Consider the following 20,349-nt stretch of genomic DNA (forward strand, 5'->3'; position numbering starts at 1 on the left):
TACTAGTCTTGTAACCATAGCAGCCAATAAGAAGGTAGCATTTACTACTCTGCAGTTTGAAAATAAAAATACGATTGGCTGCTATGGCTTACACAGCCCAATGGTATGCCTTTTACTATATTATCCTGACGATTCTTCTTTAATCATCTCAAATTAGCATTCTCTAACTTGGTATCTTGTTCCTCTTAGCCTATTTACCCATGGTGTCTTGATATCTTGAGCAGGTTATGACAGCTGGAGCAGAGCTACATGCTTGAACAAAAGATTAAGTATCCAATGCTGGCCTAGGGATGGTCAATGATAGTTTTTCTGATAAGTTGATATTCTACAAACCTTTGTAAGGGAGCTACTGTAAATGTTTTTGTCTGAGATATGGACCTTCAGCTTAGTCTGTAACCTAATCTTTCTATGTCAGGATAGAAACATAAGTGAGACACATTTACCTCTGCCTGCCCCGTAGGCAGAGGTTGCCTGGAGACAGAAAGCTGTCCAAGCCTTGCAGCAATGGCAGTGACAGATTGGTTAATCTGCATCTTGGATGACTTTATCATTGACATAATGTCACATTCACATCCCTGTGTAAATAAAAGAACAGTTGGCATAGAAGAAGCATCATTCAAGCTCAGGCATAGAGGCGGCCATGGGTAGCAGCTTGTGATAAAAAAATAATTTTAATTTTGTATTCTACATATCAGAAGTCTACACCCACAGGTGATTCATCTTGTAGCGAGATAAGGAGCCCAGTATAAACCCAAATAGTGTATCCATTGTTATTTGCAGCACTGAGCAAGTACTGCTCAATCACAGAACAGTTTTTGTATATGTAAATGTTATGTTAAAAACAGTAATCAGCACTCAATATCTGAGAGATGCATTATTCTAAAGTTATAGAATGGGAAACCCAAACCTTTATACATTTTGGCACAATTGTAATGAACAATGTTTTATTGCACATTAATATTTATGCAGTTTAGAAGTTCTCACTTGTTATCACTTAAAAATATGCAGATCATGTTTTAACATGTTTGCCATAATGTATTTTGATACAAATTTGAAATGGAATTGTGTTTTATCAGCTTGAAAAAGAAATTGTCTAAAGTATATGGTTATCTGGAAAACATTCACAAATCATTCTTGCTTGATTTTCAGCCTGCATCTCACAAATTTTAAGGGGTAGTCCAATTTTAAATTAACTTTGAATAACCTGAGATATGTGCACATGGTCTTCATTTTCTATGGTTATTCAAGTTATTTAGTGTTTTGTTTAGCAGAGTTTTATTTACTTTAGAAACCAGAAAATGGGTTTAAAGTTACAATAACTAATATTGCAGCCCCACTGAGCAATAGTTCCTTGGCTGCCTGGGTCAGTGACCCCATTTGAAAGCTGGGAAGTGGCAGAAAAGGAAAGCAAACAATAAAAATAATAAAAACAAAACGATAATGAAAACCAATTGCAAAGTTGCTAGGAATAGGATATTCTGTAACATGCTATAAGTTAACTTTAAGGTGAACTCCCCCTTTAATGTTACAGTTGTGATATCATAACAGTAATATACGTGACAGCATAACAGTAATATACAAGAACAGTTAAAACCAGGTTGACTTTTGTGACCTGCCAATTAACCTATGGTCTGAAAAATATTTACAGAAACTCCATGAGGGCACAGCAGCCAAAACCCACTGCCAGCCATTTACCACTGACATGAATTGCATATGCCAAAGATCTTCCCAAGCTGACCACTTAATTAATCAACCATCAGGAATGGTCCATAGTGCTCCTTATTCTTATTGACAGGATGTAGTCTGGCACATGGGGCATATTGATTGTCCTTTTGCATAAAGGTTTGGTAACAACTTCTTTGTGGCTTGCTTGGTATAATTTAATAATGCTAGATATATTACCAGAAAGATAATTTGCTCCCCCTTTATCCTTTAAGTAGCCTATTAGTCAATCAGTCTACTGTCAATATGACATCTTTACCCAGTCTATAACTATTCAAGGTGCTCAACTGTGCCTCATGTTGTGGTTGCCAATATATTTTGCATTGATTGATTGAATTTTTTTTTTTGGCTGCAACTTTTTCACCGAAAATTCAATTTTTTTTTGCATTATTTCTATACAAAATAAATTTTTCAAATCAAATTTCTTACTACGAAATATATTTGCCAAAAGGGAAATGCAGAGTTTCAAAAATAAATGGAAAGCCAATACCTTGTCTGCTACAAACGAGTGAATCCCAAACTTTATTCCATGGTGCTCACAACACTTCAATGTTCATAACATTGAAGTGTTGTGAGCACCATGGAATAAAGTTTGGGATTCACCCGTTTGTAGCAGACAAGGTATTGGCTTTCCATTTATTTTTGACTATTTCACTGGCGAGTGGCTAGGCCAAAGCCTCTACCCAATTCCCTTATCTGGACTTTAATGAGTATTAAATGTAGAGTTTCACCTGCAGAAAATTCAACTCTATGAAATGAAAAGCATTTCATAGACTAATCTGATAGGGTGGGAGTTCTGGGTGCAAAAATAGCCAGACTTCGTAGTTAAGAGATCCTTGGTCTTTTGATTTTAAATAATAAACTGAATAATAAATTAGTAAACCACATTTGTACCTTAGAGGAGTTAAAATTATATGTGAATGTCCCCCTTAAAGAAGCACTGTAATAAGAATATTTTGTGTTTGTAGTAAGCTGGATCATTACACTATATTGCCTATTTCAGAGAAAACTATTTAAAAACACTAAGGAGAAAACATCCACTATTTACAAGAAATGTGCTAGGCATAATATTAAGATCAGTCACAGGAACCTGAAGTCTTGGTAAAAAAAAGAAAACATTAATTTTTGAGGTGTAACAAGGACATTTAATCAAGCAGTGATGTGCAAATGTTACAGTTTTAGGAAGAAAATGTGCTAAAGGAAGGAAAACAACAGAGCTCATTAGATAAATTCCCCAAGTCTCTATGTTCCCATCTTCATTCAGATTCACAGCATGTAAAATATTTATGAGCAGTGCCCTTAAAAGCCCATTCACTCTTTTTATTGCTGACTATTACCACAAACTCTTTCACAGCCATGGAAAACAACATGACTTTTCTCAGAGCTGTGAGGCAAGTCTCTTGTAAGACAAAAATGCAAAGAAACTAGGGGGGACATACGTGCAGGAGAAGGGCAACACGGTTTCCAAGCTTCTTCAATTCATTTAGGAGATGACTACGAGGACAGGGGACCAGGTGTTCTGGACAGACATCAAGGAACGTGGCTGATGTTGTCATGTGGCTGAAAGCAGTGGACACTTTTATTAAGTGAGGTTGAACAACCAAATCTCCAAGATATGCTAACATTACCCCTATCCCAGAACGCAAACTATGAAACATGTTACCCCCTGAAACGGTCTCTAGGAAATAAAGGCTACATTTAATATATATTTAAAATGCTCCTGTGATGTTACCAGCCATAATACATGATGGCAATAGTCCCTGCATCTCAGTACCAGTTTTGTGTAAACCAAGTGACGCTAGCCTTTCTGTATGTATGTCTAGCGACCACTAAAGCACATAGAAAACACTGTAACATTTAATTTTCTCCAGGGCAATACAGATAAATCTGTTTTGCTTGAGTATAAAAAAAAAAAAAACATTCTAGTAGGTGACTAATGTTTTGTCAGGGGTAGTTCAAGAAATTTGCTTCAGAATGTTCTTAGGTTCCATATGAGAAGGTATGTGGATAATGTAGTAAAAGTCCTAGCCCATAGCAATGAATAGGATTCTCACTTTTGAACAGGTGACCAGTAGTGATGGGTGAATCTGTCCTGATTCTCCGAAACCTTTGAATTTTTGAAGCAGTTTTGCGAAAACATTTGCGGGTGCTGAAATGCGGAAATTCTTTATATCATATTATTTTGGTCCTCTGCAAACTATGTTGTGTTGGTGGAGACTGGCATGAAATATCACTAATCTCTAACCTTATTTTTTCATATTGAGAGCTAGTCTTACTTACCCTGTTGCTCATATGCCATTAAGACATCATTGCTGGAGGCCCAGACTTCATGAAGGTGTATTAGAAGCTGAAGGATGAGCCCCGGGAAATCTTCCTCCTTGACTAGTAACTCTGATCCAGAAATTACCAGCTGCTTGTCCGATTTTTTATGATTGTACTTTTAAAGGGGAAAAAACACCAACTCAGACCTGCCGAGTTCATGTAGAAGTCAATGGCAGATGTTCCGAAGATATCCTGATATGTGCTGGGTTTCTGAAAAACTCTGTGTGTTCGGGCATCAAAAGCTGCGGTATTCAGACATCAAATCTGAAAAAGTCCCAGTATTCGGATTTTTCCACGTTTTTTTCCCTGCACAGGAAATTTTCGGGAAAATTATAAATGGGGGGGATACGTGCAGATTTGGTCAGAGAACTTTTTGGATATTGATAAATAACCCCCTGTCACATCAAAAGTAGAACAGTGGTGTGTTAGTTGTACCAAGTCATGTGGATATATTATACCTTTTCCAAGTAGTAAGCCAGATGTTTGTCCGATAGACTATAACTATTCAATGGGCACAGATGTGTTAATAAATATAATAATTTGGGTTTCACGTTTAATTAGAAAATTAATTATTTTACATATTTTTATGTCTGGGTGATAGATCCCCTTTACACCAGCTCAACAATCTCTGTATATTCCAGGTTTTTCAGTAAAAAGTAGCATTTGTGCACTTAAACATATCAACCAGGGCCACAGAGCATTTCTTGGCGCAGAGTTTTCCTGAACATTTTGATGTCTAGGGACACCTATTTAACACCATGATTATGGGCCAGATTACATTTAAGGACATCTCTTCATACTAAACAGAAGATTTTGGAGGTCATAAATACTTAAAATTGCACCAAACCCATTCTTTTCAGATTTGGTTCTACCAAACCCCAATTTCCATATTCAAATCAAAGCCAAAAGTCTTTTGCTTCCAGATCTCCAGTGTCATACAAATATAAACAGGCATCATTAAATGTCTTACGCATTTTAGGTAACATAGTAAAATAGTAAGTTAGGTTGAAAAAAGACACACGTCCATCAAGTTCAACCTTTTAACTTTTTTTTAACCTGCCTAACTGCTAGTTGATTCAGTAGATCCCATCTGAAGCCTCTCCAATTTGCCTCAGAGGGGGAAAATAATTCTTCCAGACTCCAAAATGGACTAGTCCCTGGATCAACTTGTACTATGAGCTAACTTTCATAACCCTGTATTCCCTCACTTGCTAAAAAGACATCTAACCACTTGCTAAAAAAAACCATCAGAATATTTAGGCTGAACCTCTTTTTTTATAATCGGAAAGGGTGACCTTGTGTCAGCTGGAAAGACCTACTGGTAAATAAAGCATTAGAGAGATATGATCCCCTTAAATGTTTATACATAGTTATATCACCCCTATCACCCCTTCTCTGGTCGAACTGGGGGGGCCAGGGCCCACCGGAAGACCAAAACTGTGCGGCATATTCTAGAGGGGGCCTTCCCAGTGCTCTTTACATTGGAAGAATGACCCCTTTCTGCTGTGAATCAATGCCCCTTTTAATACAGCTCAATACCTTATTTGCCCTTGCTGCTGACTGGCATTGCATGCTACAGCCAAGTTTATCATCTACAAGCAGGCCTGGACTGGCAATCTGTGGGTTCTGGCTTATGCCAGAGGGGCTGCTGTATGGTTCCATAGAAAGTTACCATATAGTGGGTTGGTAGGAGGCTGTTTTGGGCTGGTAGGGGGCTGTTTGAGTCTCTGTGTACTTGGAATGGCAGGGCCTATTTTGACTCCCAGTCCAGGCCTGTCTACAAGGACTCCAAGGTCCTTTTCCATAGATGCATCTGCCCTATCATAGATTGCCTCCAGGGTGGAAGAGCCCAAAACTTGTTAGGTGTTGAATGGGGAGTGTTTCTACTTGTATGAAATAAAGATGAGAGCTTTTAGCAAAATTCCAGTGTTGCGGTACATCATCATTATCTTCTCTGTAAGTCTCTGCTACAGTTTGAGATGCCAAGGGATAACTGCACCTGGTGGGATCTTCGTACACCTACCAGTTGGAGCATGACGAAATGCAGTGAGTTGGTGTGATATTTTTCTGTTTTACACAGAAGATTATAAAAGCAGATGGTACATAGGGATCCCTAACCTTTTTTACTCATGCGCCACATTCAAGAAGAAAAAAAATTGGAGCAACACAAGCATGCAAAAAGTTCCTGGGGATGCCAAATATGGGCTGTGATTTCCTATTGGTAGCACCTATGTGGACTGGCAGTCTACAGGAGGCTCTGTGTGGCAGCGTAAATGCAAATATAATTATATTTAAATATTATATTGCAATTTTTATGCAAATAAAGCTTTAATTAAAAAAAAGCTTCTGCCTTGAGACCACTGGGAGCAACATCCAATGGGTTGGTGAGCATCATGTTACTCACAAGCCACTGGTTGGGGATCACTATGCTACACGCTACCTTTTGAGTGACGGTTGCTTGGATTCAGCTTCCCATGTGTCAGTTGGGTCATAAAACTAATATACATTGCCTACAACTGATCCCTGCAATACATGTATAAAATACATGACTGATTTCATGTCATGATTTACCAGACTATTAGAAATACAGGGACATTCTTTGCACTGATGCTTTATTTACTTGGGTGATGCAAATGATATTCTAACCAGTAGGATTGCTTACTTGGTACAGTTCTCTCATGCACACCAATTTCTCTTCAAATTTCCCCTGACTTCACATAGTAGCTATGCCAAGTTTTGTGTTTGTGACTTGAACATACACAGCCTGTTCTTCTCCGCTCAGCACAGGTAAGTCATACCTGTAAAAACAGCCAATATAAAAATATGAAGGCATATATGACAGGTTATAAATGGACAAAAAAAAAATATAAAACATATAAATAAATCTCCTACACTATAGTGTGCTATGGCAGGAGAAAGGCTTGTATAACCAAATTATGTCATATTATATCCACATGGTGTAAGTTACATTTTATACACAGTAGAGGAAATAATGCTTTACATTCCCTATAGATCTATAATGGATTGCAGCTATCCACTGCACACAATACAAACAAGAAAAAACAAGGATTATTTTTCTGGGTGAACTTGAGTGTGTTTGAAAGGGCTAAACTACAGCAAGTTTAATAATATGTTAATATTTAATGTAAACAAATGAATTAACATGACACTTTGAAAAATGGGTAATGAATTGCTGAACATCTGCATTTTTGTGCATGCAATATTGAGATTACAGTTGAAATATCAGGTTAATTTGTCTTTTCAAAGTAGAGGATATACAGCAAGACCATTTTACACCATTTCTAATGTATTCCAGAATCTTGGGAACCAAATCACAAAGTCTCAGTGCTTGTGGCTGCATAAATAAATATTTTTAAAGAAATGATATATATTTATTGATATGAACAATTTTAAAAATTAAAACAACAGTACAGGTCTGTTATCCAGAATTCTCAGGGCCTGGGGTTTTTCTGATAATGGATCCTTCCATAATTTAGATCTTCATTCCTTAACTAGAAAATCGTGTAAACATTAAATAAACTCAACAGGCTGGTTTTGCTTCTAATAAGCCTTAAATCAGCGCTGCTGATAGTTTGGATCAAGTACAAGATACTGTTTTAAAAAAAGGAAATAATTTAGAAAAAATTGGATGATTTGGATAAAATGGAGTCTGTAGGAGATGACCTTTCCGTAATTTGGAGCTTTCTGGATAATGTGTTTTTCAAACAAAATGACTGAATGCAAAACCTTTATAGCTCTGGCACACTCTAGTGGGGTTTTATAAAATGGCATTGCAAACCATAAGCATTGAAAAATGTTCATTTCAACATACACAAATATTCTAGTATTTTGGCTAAATGCTCTGTTGATTTCGGTGTTAATGCAAAAGCCAAAGCGACATGGAACAGTTCACCAATTTGAACTCACGTAGTTTAGGTAGCGATCTAATACAGCAAATGGAAATAATTTCTGAATTGTAAAATCTCAATTAATATTTTCATTAAAATATCTCTGGTCTTTGGAACTTGTACAGACTGGTAGGCTGAAGTCTTTCGATTGTGCTAAACTCCCAGCATAAGTTGTATAAATTAATATTTCCTCATTATATGGCTATACAAAATGTAAGGACAACAAAATAAGAGGTATATAATTATCTAGATTACTGGAGAGATGAGGTTTTCTGCATAATGGAGTTTTTCATCATTTGTACTACTATGACTTAACTAACAGTTAAACATGGTATGGGATCCATTATCCCGAAGCCAGTTATCCAGAAAGATCTGAATAACAGAAAGCTGTCTCCCATAGACTCCCAAATAATCCAAATTTTTAAAAACTATTTCCTTTTTGTCTGTAATAATAATACAGTACCTTGTACATGATCCCAAATAAGATATAATTAATTTTGGGGGTAAAACCAGCCTATTAAGTTTCTTTAATATTTACATGGTTTTCTAGTAGACTTGGTAGACTTAAGGTATGAAGTTCCAAATTACTGAAAGATCCATTGTGCAGAAAGCCCCAGGTCCTGAGCATTCTGGATAACAGGTTCCATACCTGTAGGATATTTTAACGCCAATAAGAAATTATGCAGCTTAGTTAGGATCAAGTACAAGGAATAATTACAGAGAGGAAGGAAATAACTGAACAAAAATATGAATTATTTGCTTAACATGGACTCTATAGAAGATGGATTTCCTAAAATGTGAAGTTTACTGAATATTGGGTTCCCAGATAAGAGATCATATACCTGCACTGAAATTCACATACTTTTATAATTTATTTGGAGCACTGAACTGCTGATCACAAATAGATACAAAATAAATAAATTTGAGCCATTCAATCATATAAAAGAATTAGGAGTTGATTTCAGAAAGCTAGGTGGTTAAAATAATCCACAAAGTATCCATTGAAAATAATACTCTGTCAACTGCAGTCCATTATGAACCTACAGATTGTAATACAATATTGTTACCATCAAGTTGTCATCCACCAGGTGTATTTAAAGGACTTCCTCGTAGCCAGTCGCATTAGACGTATTACCTCCAAGGAAAATGTGTTTGAACAGGAAGCGGAGGCTATGATAAAACAAAAAAAGAGAGCAAATAATTAATTGCCAATTTTCCTCCCCAAGATAGAAATAATGAGCAATGTGTCTTTAACTGTGTGACTTGTCTCACCTTTCAGTCATGTCTAGAAATCTACTGATGTAGGGTCAAGAAGTAAACTTCTTCATCCGTACATGGAAAGCCAAGAAGTATTCTTATGAACGGAAGAATCAAATTGATATTCTTTCAATTCCAGTTTTGGTAAAAGAAGGAAAGGCAGCACAGAAAGCTGCTCCATCCCACTGGGAAGCTACAGCTTCACCAACTACCTGAAATTCAAGGAGAGCAAACTAAATTAAGAAGTGGCTGGGGTATCCACAAACAATTGAGTGTAATGAAGCCAAAATTGGGACTTGACCCCCAAAGACTCCTGCTGCTGGGTAATGCAATATGACAAAAGGTATTTCAATATAGTATTAAAAGGCAATATTTATTCACAACCATGCCATGAAAATATATATAAAATCATTTTAAAAACAAGCAGTACTGCATCTGAAAGGAGGGACCCCCCCTTTTTTGAGGTTCCTAGACTACACCACCTAATAAATGAAACCAGATGTAAGAAAAAATGAATGATGTGGACTTGAACTTAACACTATGTTGGTAGCTCGATAAAGTTCATGCTACAGTGTGTTAGTGAGCATAATAGCCACTTTTTTATGAGCATAACAAAGTTAGTAAACCAACTTGAATCTAGTTAGTCCGATGTTTGTGTGCAGGGGTTAGTTCCCAAGTTGTAAATTCCTTGTGGTGCACAATGATTAATGTAGCATGTTAAGTAAGATATATTCAACAGATGAGGCCAACCGGCCCGTCAGGTTAAATGTCATCCAAAGTAATCTTACTGGTGCTGGTGTTGTCTAGTGTGGTATTTGAAGCATAATTCATGGAGTTGAAGTCTATTGGCCCATGATCAAACATGTGTATAAGACGGAAACAAACTGTTCAGTCCCGTTAGATGTTTGGCGGGATAGCAATCGGTATAGTGCAATTATGCAGTTCTGCTCTACGTATTATTCAATGATGTATTGGCCAAACATGCTCCCGGTGCTGGTTGAATACAAATCAAGTAAAGATAAGGCTTATACAGACCGTATATCTAAGCTTCCTGCCAGCGAGCCGACTCCAATTTGTGAAGTTCCAGCGGAATGTGTTTAAAGGAAACCTGTCACCATTGTGTTAACACTAGGAAGGTAATAAGACTATTAAAAAGAACCACATAACTCATTTATAACACATTTATTTCAATCAAATCTCAGTAAAAACCAGTTTAGAACTACTTTTGAAAATGTCCTCACTGAAGCCCGACTTTACTGAAAGTCGTGAGAGCAAGGCATCATGGGTAGAATCAGCCCTGCAGACTTCTCTTGCGATATCCCCAGTTTCTGCAGTTGTCAGGGGCTGCAGGACTCAATGTGTGAATTTTATCGTAGTTTAGGAGTCAGCCATAGGAAGAACAACAGCAAACAGCAGGGAAGCACGGACACCGGTATGTTTATCAGCACCGAGGAGGGAGGGGGTGGGGGTGTCAGGTTTCACATAAGGAGCTACGTATTTTTGCCACATTACAGAGCAGGAGTAGCAGCTAAAATTTAACCACAGAGCTGCTGCTTTTTGCTCTTTATGTAAAATTACTAATTATGTTAAATTAATGTAATCTTGACAATAGGTTAATTTACAATTCACACACTCCCTCCTGGTGGCTGTATTTTTGTATTTAACCCTAAATCCCAGCAGTTTTTTTATCTGTTTGTGTTATATTACACAAAGATTCACACAGATTCATTCATATTGTATGCCACTCTTCCCCACAAGAGCCACACACCTACAGCAGCTACGACTGATAGCACACAGGGCTGGGGATATCACTGACCCCATCTAAAAATCAAATGCTCTGTATGGCTACACATTTATTGTTATTGCTGCTGTTTTATTCATCTTTATATTCAGATGCTCTCCAAGCCATGTTCCAGTCTCTAGTTTAAATCAGTGCATAGTTGCTAGGGTAAATTGCACCTTAGCAACCAGATTGCTGAAATTGCAAACTGGAAAGCTGCTAAATAAAAAGCTAAAAAAAAAACACAATAATAAATAATGAAAACTAATAGCAAATTGTCTCAGAATATTAATATCTACTTAATACAAAAAAAAAAAAAAAAAAAAAAAAAAAAAATTAACCCTTTGTCTGCTGGGAAAATGCTCTGATGTTCTGTACGTTCTTCAGCAGTCGAGCTGTTCTCTCTGCGTCGGTGGCTTCTGCCGCCTCTGCAGAGAGTGGGGAAATGAGGCTGGGGGGCTGTCATGTTGAAGGGCCAAGTTCCTGCTCCAAGAAACAGAAAGTGCAAGTTTTTAGACACTTACATTTATACTTTTACACAAACATTTTAAAGATTGCTATTTTTTATTTTGTACACTTTGTTTATAGTTGAGCCCCAAAGGACTGCACATTCTTAGTAGTTTTTAGCGTTTCGGAAATTTCCTAGTTTATTTCGATTTTTAATAGTAGCCCACACACACAATGTACTAATACAGAAGGTGTTTCAAACAATCCAAACAGAATATCAAGTCCTGGTGTGACATGAGTGGTGCAGAGCCTGTCTTATCACCGAGCATACTCTATGGCTAAGCATTGGCCGTTTGGCACAGCCCACACTAAGAAAACAGAGGGGTCCTGTTTCAAGATGGCAGCGCCTATGAAACCCTTTATATATGTAGGATATTTTCTAATACAGTTCAGATATAGACAAAAACAGCTGACTAAAGAGTTAACCTAAGGAGGGAAAAGATTTATATTACTGATGTCTAAAGGTGACAGGTCCTCTTTAACAGCACCTTATGCTTGCATTAACCAACCTCAGGGTGGGGGCCCCCTTCCTCCATACACAGCACCGCACCTCCTCGACAGTTGTTTCGCTACTACAGTAGCTTTGTCAAGAGGTCAGATGACGGAAGTGACTTAAAGGGATCGTCACATGCTTGTGACCTTTGTTACCATAGTGATCTGTTTAACTCAGAATGTATTGCTTGGAAACGTGGGTCCACTGTATCACTTTTAATATCAGAAATTCGAGTCTTGTGTGAATATGTCTGTGGACTCCACCTTGTCAATCAAGTAAATGTTGTATTATAAAAGTATACAAAAATCTTTGAACAAAGAGCTACATTCTCATTATCACGTGGCTAAACTAGTACACGTAGATGTAATTGCAACAATAATATCACTAAGGCTACCCAGACCCATGGCATGGTGGTGATAAGTGAAATGTTGCATAATTATATAAATGTCCTCAAAGTAACTACAATTTTTTGATTTGAAAAGACAGTAGTGACACGATTGACTGATAACTCATATATATATATATATATATGAGTATATATTATGACAATAAAAAACTAAACCAAAACGAAACACTAAACAAATCAAAAAGAAGCCCGACAGGCCAAAATGAAATGAAAAATAAATAAATATAACAAAATGAGAAAGTCAGAGTACTACAAGACTCTATGTAAATCAATCAAAATATGCAGAAACAATATCACTATGGACATTCAGGTATGATAAAACAAGGGAAATAAAGTACCTAAGTATCAAGTAGAGCACCTTCATTATCATAAGCTACAGCTTCCTGTTTTGTCTTTGCACAGGTGCACATGTGCAGTTGAGTGTAAAGCTGAACACGAACAACAACAAAAAATCTCGCTTTTTTTTACTGTGCATGCATCGGCCTTGGGATTTTGTGGAAAGAAGCAGCAGCAGAAGAGGATCACACCATGGTGCTTGTAAGAGAAACCCTGGGCTGGAGCAGTTTTCTGCTATCAGGAGCACCAGCTCGGTATATTAGGTAAGTGATTACAATCACTTAGGGGTGCCTAACTTTTGGAATCTCAAAGTGATTGTGACTTACATTCTACTTTAAAATTTTTACTTCATACTATATTTTACATAACTGTTCTTTCACCAGAAATTAACATTTTGGTTGAGATGGGTAAAACCTTGGTGTTAAGCATCCTGTACCTTAGGGGGGAAAAGAGTTCAGAACCCCTGCACTATGTGTTGCCGCTAAAAATAATCTTTACACCCATCTGACTTGAGGTAAAAAGGTCCGTAATCCGCAAGACTCAATCAGGAACTACTTTCTTATGATACCACAGCCTCCCTAGCAGCAGCCGCTTTGTCCTTTCATATGATTGACATTGTTTGATTGATTCTTAAATTCTTAGACCAAGATATGGAGCAAGTTCTCCAATGGAATAACATATAAAACTTTATTACAATGGACAGAAAGCATTTAAAATGTGGAGGCTGTGGAGGGGGCTCACTTCCCTGCCACAGGTACAGTAAATGGGAGTTCAATACTGCAGGAGAAGGCGAGAGGAGAAGAGAAAAGTTTTAAATAAGGAGAGCATTCAAGAACAGAGTATTAGAATAGCAAAAGGTGCAGAATTACTAGAAAAGAGGAGGATGTTGGAGAAAGTATAGGAATGAGGAAGAAAGAAGAGAGACAAGAGTAGGAAAAGAATGAAAAGAGAAAGAAGGGCAAATAATTAAAAGGGAACTTAAGGAAAAACAGAAGAGTTTAGGGACAATAAAAAAAAGAAAGATGTGGAGAACGTAAAAGGAGATTGAAAAGAATAACGTGAAGAATAGAGAGCAGGAGAGAAGGTACAGGAACAGCACTGAAGGACAGGAGGATATAGATGGTTGAGTAAAATAATGATTCTTATATATACCTGTATAGTTTATTATGCTAAATGAGTGTAGCCTCTGTGCCTTAGATACCTTGCAATGCCCCTGAATAAAAGAGAGCTTTAGTGTTCCTTCTTTTATGACAGTATATTCAATTCTATACCACTTATATTGCTGCCAGTTGCTTTAGACTTATCTGCACTAGATCACTAGATTCTCTATGTATGGATGAAGAGTATAAAAGAAGGCATGGGTATTATTTGTTACACTGTCCATTTTCTTTTCCCCACAACTCAGCTCAGCATATTGGCTTATCTGTTTTTACTTTCCCCGGGCTTTTCAAAATTGTTAATATCTCAAATATACAGAAAAAAATGCAGACTTCATAAAACTTTATAAAGCAGACGAACCATGCAAAGTCTAGTAAAGTGCATCGTACTTTCTGCAGATATGCTTTTCTTTCCTTGCTGCTGTATCTTTTCTATTTGGCTCACAAGTTTTTCCTTTTCCGGTTCCAGAACTTGCATATATTTGCTGTGCTTTATTCCCATTTCACAATGCTGCAGGACATTAACCACAATGGTCCAGGTCAGGTAAGAAAAAATTGTTACTAAAATTTTTCGGGAGCTTAAAAGGGTGTTTTGCCTTGACAGTTGTGTTCAGAACACTGCACATGTTATGGTAAATAAGACCATAGTAAACAGATAGCTGATGAAAAACCACAATGAAAAGTTGCTTACCAAAAAGAAACTGAACTGAAAAACTACAATAAAAAATGAAGATCAATTGCAAATTGTCTTAGAATGACACTGCCTATGTCATGCTAAAAGAAAATTTTTACACATTTAAAAATACATAGTTAGACAGCCACATAAGCCCTGATGGGGATAAGGCTTCCTTTGATATCTCCTTGTATGGCAATATTTAAAATGTTAGATATGTGGTTTTGTAGCAATCCACCCTGTGACACATTAGATTGGGTTCTTAACCATCTCAGTAATACTTTGGGGCAGATTTATCAAGGGTTGAATTTCAAAGTTAAAAATACTTCAAATATCGAAGTCGAAGTTTTCTTCATCAAATTTGGGTATCCTGTGGTCGAAGTAAAATCGAAGGATTTCAGCGATCGATCGAACGATTTTACTTCGACTTCCAAAAACTGAAAAAACTGAAGGCTAACATAGCACTTCGGCAGGTTTAATTTGGCGAAGTATTGAAGTCTAAGTTTTTTTAAAGAGACAGTACTTCGATTATCGAATGCTCGAATATTCGAACGATTTTACTTCGAATCGAATTCGAAGTAGTAGTATCCTATTCAATGGTCGTAGTATCCAAAAAAATTACTTTGAATTTCGAATTTTTTTACTTTGAAAATTCCCTCGAATTCACTTCGACCCTTGATAAATCTGCCCCTTTATGTATTACTATAGTCGAGAGAAAAAAGTGGGAAGAAAAATGGGAATTCCTTTTTACGCACTGCATTGGTTCACACATAGTAGCAGTTCTGTGAAATATGTTGGGATTTCAGAAATATGGTTAATAATAATAATAATAATAATAATACCTGACTGGATAGGCCAGATGGGGGTAGGTGATCCCTACCAGTGCTTGTCCCTCTTTCCAGCTCCTGTAATTTATACAGTTTTACAAAATGTCTAGTAGCATAAACATGTAATGGATAGACTGTTTTAGCCAGTATTGCTTCATATAGATTTATATGTAGCATACATATAGATTTATAACTCATTTGTGCAGAAATCCCAAGCAATTATCCATGAAAAGTCTGCTGCAGACTAACTGGTTGTTATGGGTTATAGCACTGGTGTAATAATCTTGGCTTTAATTCTCCAGGAACGGCAATAGATAAATAGAAATTCAAGTGCCCAAGGCGAAAGCCATTTAAAGAAATATTTCCTAATTTCTGTTCTTAGGTATTGCATTGTCTATCTGTTACAGATCAATTCTGATTGGCTCCCTGCAAGGGTGAGCACAACAGCTTTTAAATTATTAAATAATATTCCCCCCCCCACATAAACACATGCCACTGAGCCCTGACAAACCATTTCTCTTTCAAGCTGCCAGATTAGGTTTTCATACAAATTTTTCTGCTGTGTGAGCTCTATCTGGGCCATTTCCTTAGCAGCTTGGAGCTCGTCAGTCTGTGCTTGCAGTAGAGCATCCTATATTTCACTTTCAATCCTGAAAAACAAGATATAAAGATGAGAATGGCTTCTAATCTTGCCACTTCGTATTTAAAATAGGGGTCTGCCACAGTCAAAGATATAGAGGTGGGACTTTCTGCTCCATCCATTATCCAAAAAGCTCTGAATTATGGAAAGGCCTTCTCCCATAGGGGCAAATTTACTAAAGGGCGAAGTGACTAACGCAGGCAAAAATTCGCCAGCGTGATGTAATTTCGGTACTTCGCCAATTTACTAACGGTCGCCGGCGTAACTGCGCTAGCGGTACTTCGCTCCCTAACACCTGTCGGATTTGCACTCTGGTGAATGGATGTAACTACGCAAATTCACTAAGATGCGGATTTTACTGAACGTTACCTCTTGCGCCAGACTTGCCTTCGCCACCTCAGACCAGGCAAAGTGCAATAGAGTAAATAGGAGTTCCTCAAAAAATTGCATTTTAAGTCCCAAAAAAAATGCTAGCGTCTTTTCCTTTTTCAGGGTGATAGGCTAAAAAATAGCGTAAATGTTTTTGGGGGTAACTGGCTTCCCCCCTACATTTCCTAACATATGGCACATAAACTATACACTGGGTTCATGTGTAGGGCAATATAACAACTTTATTTTATTGTATTAAGGTTTCCCGGGCTTGTGTAGTGTAATGTATTTGCTGCAACATATATGTCCATTGCGTTCAGGGCCCTGGATGCAAGTTCGGATTTTAGTGAATTAGCATTGTCCTGCCGAATCTACGCCTGGTGAAGTGCTATGCTGTGAGCAAAGGTTAGTGAATTTGACCACTAATGCGCGCATTGTTCTGAACGCTACCTTTTACGCTAGACTTCCTTCGCCACCTCAGACCAGGCGAAGCGCAATAGAGTAGATAGGGATTGCTTCAAAAAAAGTTTTTCTGGCGTATTTTCTATATTATGGGTGATAGGCTGAAAAAGATAAAAAAAATTTTTGGGGCTCCCCCCTACATTTCCTAACTCATGGCAACTTAACTATACAGTGGGCACATGTGTAGGGCAAAAAAAAAAAATTATTTGATGTTTTGAAGGTTTCCCAGGCATTTGTAGTGATTGTACGTATTCCTCCATTGAAATTTGAATTTGGCGCCATATGCAAATTTACCATCGCTAGCGTAACTTCACTTCGCTTAGCGAATCAATGCTAGTGCAACTTCGCAACCTTACGCTACCCCTGAGCGCAACTTCGGATTTTAGTGAATTTGCGGAGCGCTGGCGAAACTACGCCTGGCGAAGTGTGGCGAAGTGCGGCGAAGTTACGCCTGGCGCAACTACGAATCTTAATGAATTTGCCCCCTAGACTCCAGTTTATCCAAATAATCCAAATTTAAAAAAATGATTCCCCGTTTCTCTGTAACAATTAACATATATATATATATATATATATATATATATATATATATATATACACACACATACATATATACATATACATATACATATACATATACATATACATATACATATACATATACATATACATATATATATATATATATTTCAATCAGTAATTTACACACCTGTAAGCGTAGTGTAGCTAGTCCGACTGCCTCTCAGGTGCTCCATCCATGCACCTACATATACCAATGTAAATTCAAATAGGAGGACAGAAGGACAATATGCAGGATGACTGCTAATGTGCAATTTATTGCTTATCCACACGACATGTTTCGGGCGTCACAGGCCCTTTTTCAAGTATATATACTATATAGGCAAAATTTCAAGTCACTAGTTCAGGCATAACAATACACTCCATGAAAAACTTACCAGGATCTTACTTACTGGGGATCCTAATTTACATTGACTACATTTGGAAGCATGTTGTCAACTTTAAAACAAAAAAATATAAGTTTGAATCCTGGAGCTATGGTGTCCCCAAGAGTGAAGAGTGAAACTCCAGTTTCTGAAGTGGAGAGAGTAAGTTTTAGAAAACAGTAAGTATATGTTGCAAGGAAGTTATAGTTTTAGATATCAGGTCTGTAGAGATCACCTATACCTGCAGTTCCTTAGCATCTTCTATTTTTTGTTGTTTGGCTAGTTCAAGTTTCTCTTCCCAAGACCTGCCAAAAAAAAAAAAGTTTTGAAATAAAGCAGCTCATTGACCTTATTGCTTATATTTACATATATACCATTTCCTTAATCCTATGAAAATATATTGGAACACTTATATCAAACAAAATTAGTTCAGTATTACAGCCCAGTGTACTTTTCGGTTGAAGACCCTCTTTGTAATGTTTCTATAGTTGGTATACAAAAACAAATTATTATTATATATTTATATCAATAAAGAATTGATCCATTTTACTTCTGGATCTCAGTCAACTTCTTCTCCTGGATGAAAAGTCTCTCTCTCAAAGACTGTATCTCCTACAAATTGCTATCATACATTTCCTGATCCACCTCCTGTACACACTGCTGTGCTGCTGTAAGCTTATCAATCTCTGCATTGAGTTCTGAAATTAGATATGAAAAAGAAAAACAGTTTTTCTAAATGACAACATACATGGAGGTGACATGAGAAGACAATGGCAAAGCTTTACATTAGTTTCCTCTAATAAATATAGCAGTGGAATTGTTGTTTACCCTGGCCGTGTTAATGGTATTCCTTGCCTGGCTAGCATACAGTAGGGTGCTAAGACTTTCTTCCAGGTTCACAGCTGCTGGGCTGACTGTGGCAATCATGGCCGTTTTTGATTTTCCACCAAGGTTTTTTTCTCAACATTAGAATTAGAGAGAGGGAACAAGAGAAAGAAAGGGAACAAAAGAGAGAATAAGAGAGAAGGGGAACGAGAGAATGAGAGAGAGAGAGAGAGAGAGAGAGAGAGAGAGAGAGAGAGAACAAGAGAAAAGAAATAAAGCTTATCTATTATTATATTAGAGGGGAATTGTGGAAGCACTCAAGGCTAAATCAAAATATATTCAAATATAATGGAAGTGCTACTTACAATGCACTTCCCTGGGCCCCTGTCTCATAAATAATTCAGTATAAATGCAAGTGCATATGTTTACAAAACAGGGGTTTTTAGTTACCAAAGTTATGATCATAAAATTGAAAAGCCACCATACCACGTCAAGGTAAACCCCATATGGCGGTCCCTAACTTGCTTACTTTAAAAAGAGATACTTCTCTGCATAATAGCATTACCTGTGTTCAGTGTGTGTTGAGCATTGGTTTCAATTTGAAGGCTGAATCCTCCCCCGCCAGTAAAGGCTTTTAAGAGAGAGAGATTGCCCAAACCAACGCCCATATTTAAAAGCGTAGGACCACCATTAATTTTAAGGGGGGGGGGGTATGGGGTGCTATTGAAAAACCACATAAAGCTATGCCACAGCTTCAGGCCAATATACAATATTAGAGGGGAATTGTGGAAGCACTCAAGGCTAAATCAAAATATATTCAAATATAATGGAAGTGCTACTTACAATGCACTTCCCTGGGCCCCTGTCTCATAAATAATTCAGTATAAATGCAAGTGCATATGTTTACAAAACAGGGGTTTTTAGTTACCAAAGTTATGATCATAAAATTGAAAAGCCACCATACCACGTCAAGGTAAACCCCATATGGCGGTCCCTAACTTGCTTACTTTAAAAAGAGATACTTCTCTGCATAATAGCATTACCTGTGTTCAGTGTGTGTTGAGCATTGGTTTCAATTTGAAGGCTGAATCCTCCCCCGCCAGTAAAGGCTTTTAAGAGAGAGAGATTGCCCAAACCAACGCCCATATTTAAAAGCGTAGGACCACCATTAATTTTAAGGGGGGGGGTATGGGGTGCTATTGAAAAACCACATAAAGCTATGCCACAGCTTCAGGCCAATATACAATATTAGAGGGGAATTGTGGAAGCACTCAAGGCTAAATCAAAATATATTCAAATATAATGGAAGTGCTACTTACAATGCACTTCCCTGGGCCCCTGTCTCATAAATAATTCAGTATAAATGCAAGTGCATATGTTTACAAAACAGGGGTTTTTAGTTACCAAAGTTATGATCATAAAATTGAAAAGCCACCATACCACGTCAAGGTAAACCCCATATGGCGGTCCCTAACTTGCTTACTTTAAAAAGAGATACTTCTCTGCATAATAGCATTACCTGTGTTCAGTGTGTGTTGAGCATTGGTTTCAATTTGAAGGCTGAATCCTCCCCCGCCAGGATTGCATTTATATTGAATTACTTATGAGACAGGGGCCCAGGGAAGTGCATTGTAAGTAGCACTTCCATTATACTTAAATATACTTTGATTTAGCCTTAGGAGTGCTTCCACAACCCCCCAATTTTGTACATTGTATTAGCC

General features: G+C 37.4%; 1 protein-coding gene across 1 annotated transcript in view; it reads right to left on the bottom strand.

Annotated features, from left to right (window-relative positions):
- Positions 1-263: 263 nt before the first annotated feature.
- The window catches only part of LOC108700522, a 35,265-nt gene continuing 15,179 nt past the window's right edge, over positions 264-20,349 (bottom strand). Inside the window, exons 6-10 of the mRNA XM_041574673.1 lie at positions 18,435-18,501; positions 18,045-18,108; positions 4,003-4,159; positions 3,162-3,340; positions 264-575 (exon numbers count right to left, since the gene is read on the bottom strand). Coding sequence (XP_041430607.1) covers positions 381-575; positions 3,162-3,340; positions 4,003-4,159; positions 18,045-18,108; positions 18,435-18,501 — 662 coding nt within the window. The 3' untranslated portion in view covers positions 264-380. The remainder of the gene's footprint in view (positions 576-3,161; positions 3,341-4,002; positions 4,160-18,044; positions 18,109-18,434; positions 18,502-20,349) is intronic.

This window comes from Xenopus laevis, chromosome 8S (assembly GCF_017654675.1).
Source record: "Xenopus laevis strain J_2021 chromosome 8S, Xenopus_laevis_v10.1, whole genome shotgun sequence".
Classification (NCBI taxonomy): Eukaryota; Metazoa; Chordata; class Amphibia; order Anura; family Pipidae; genus Xenopus; species Xenopus laevis.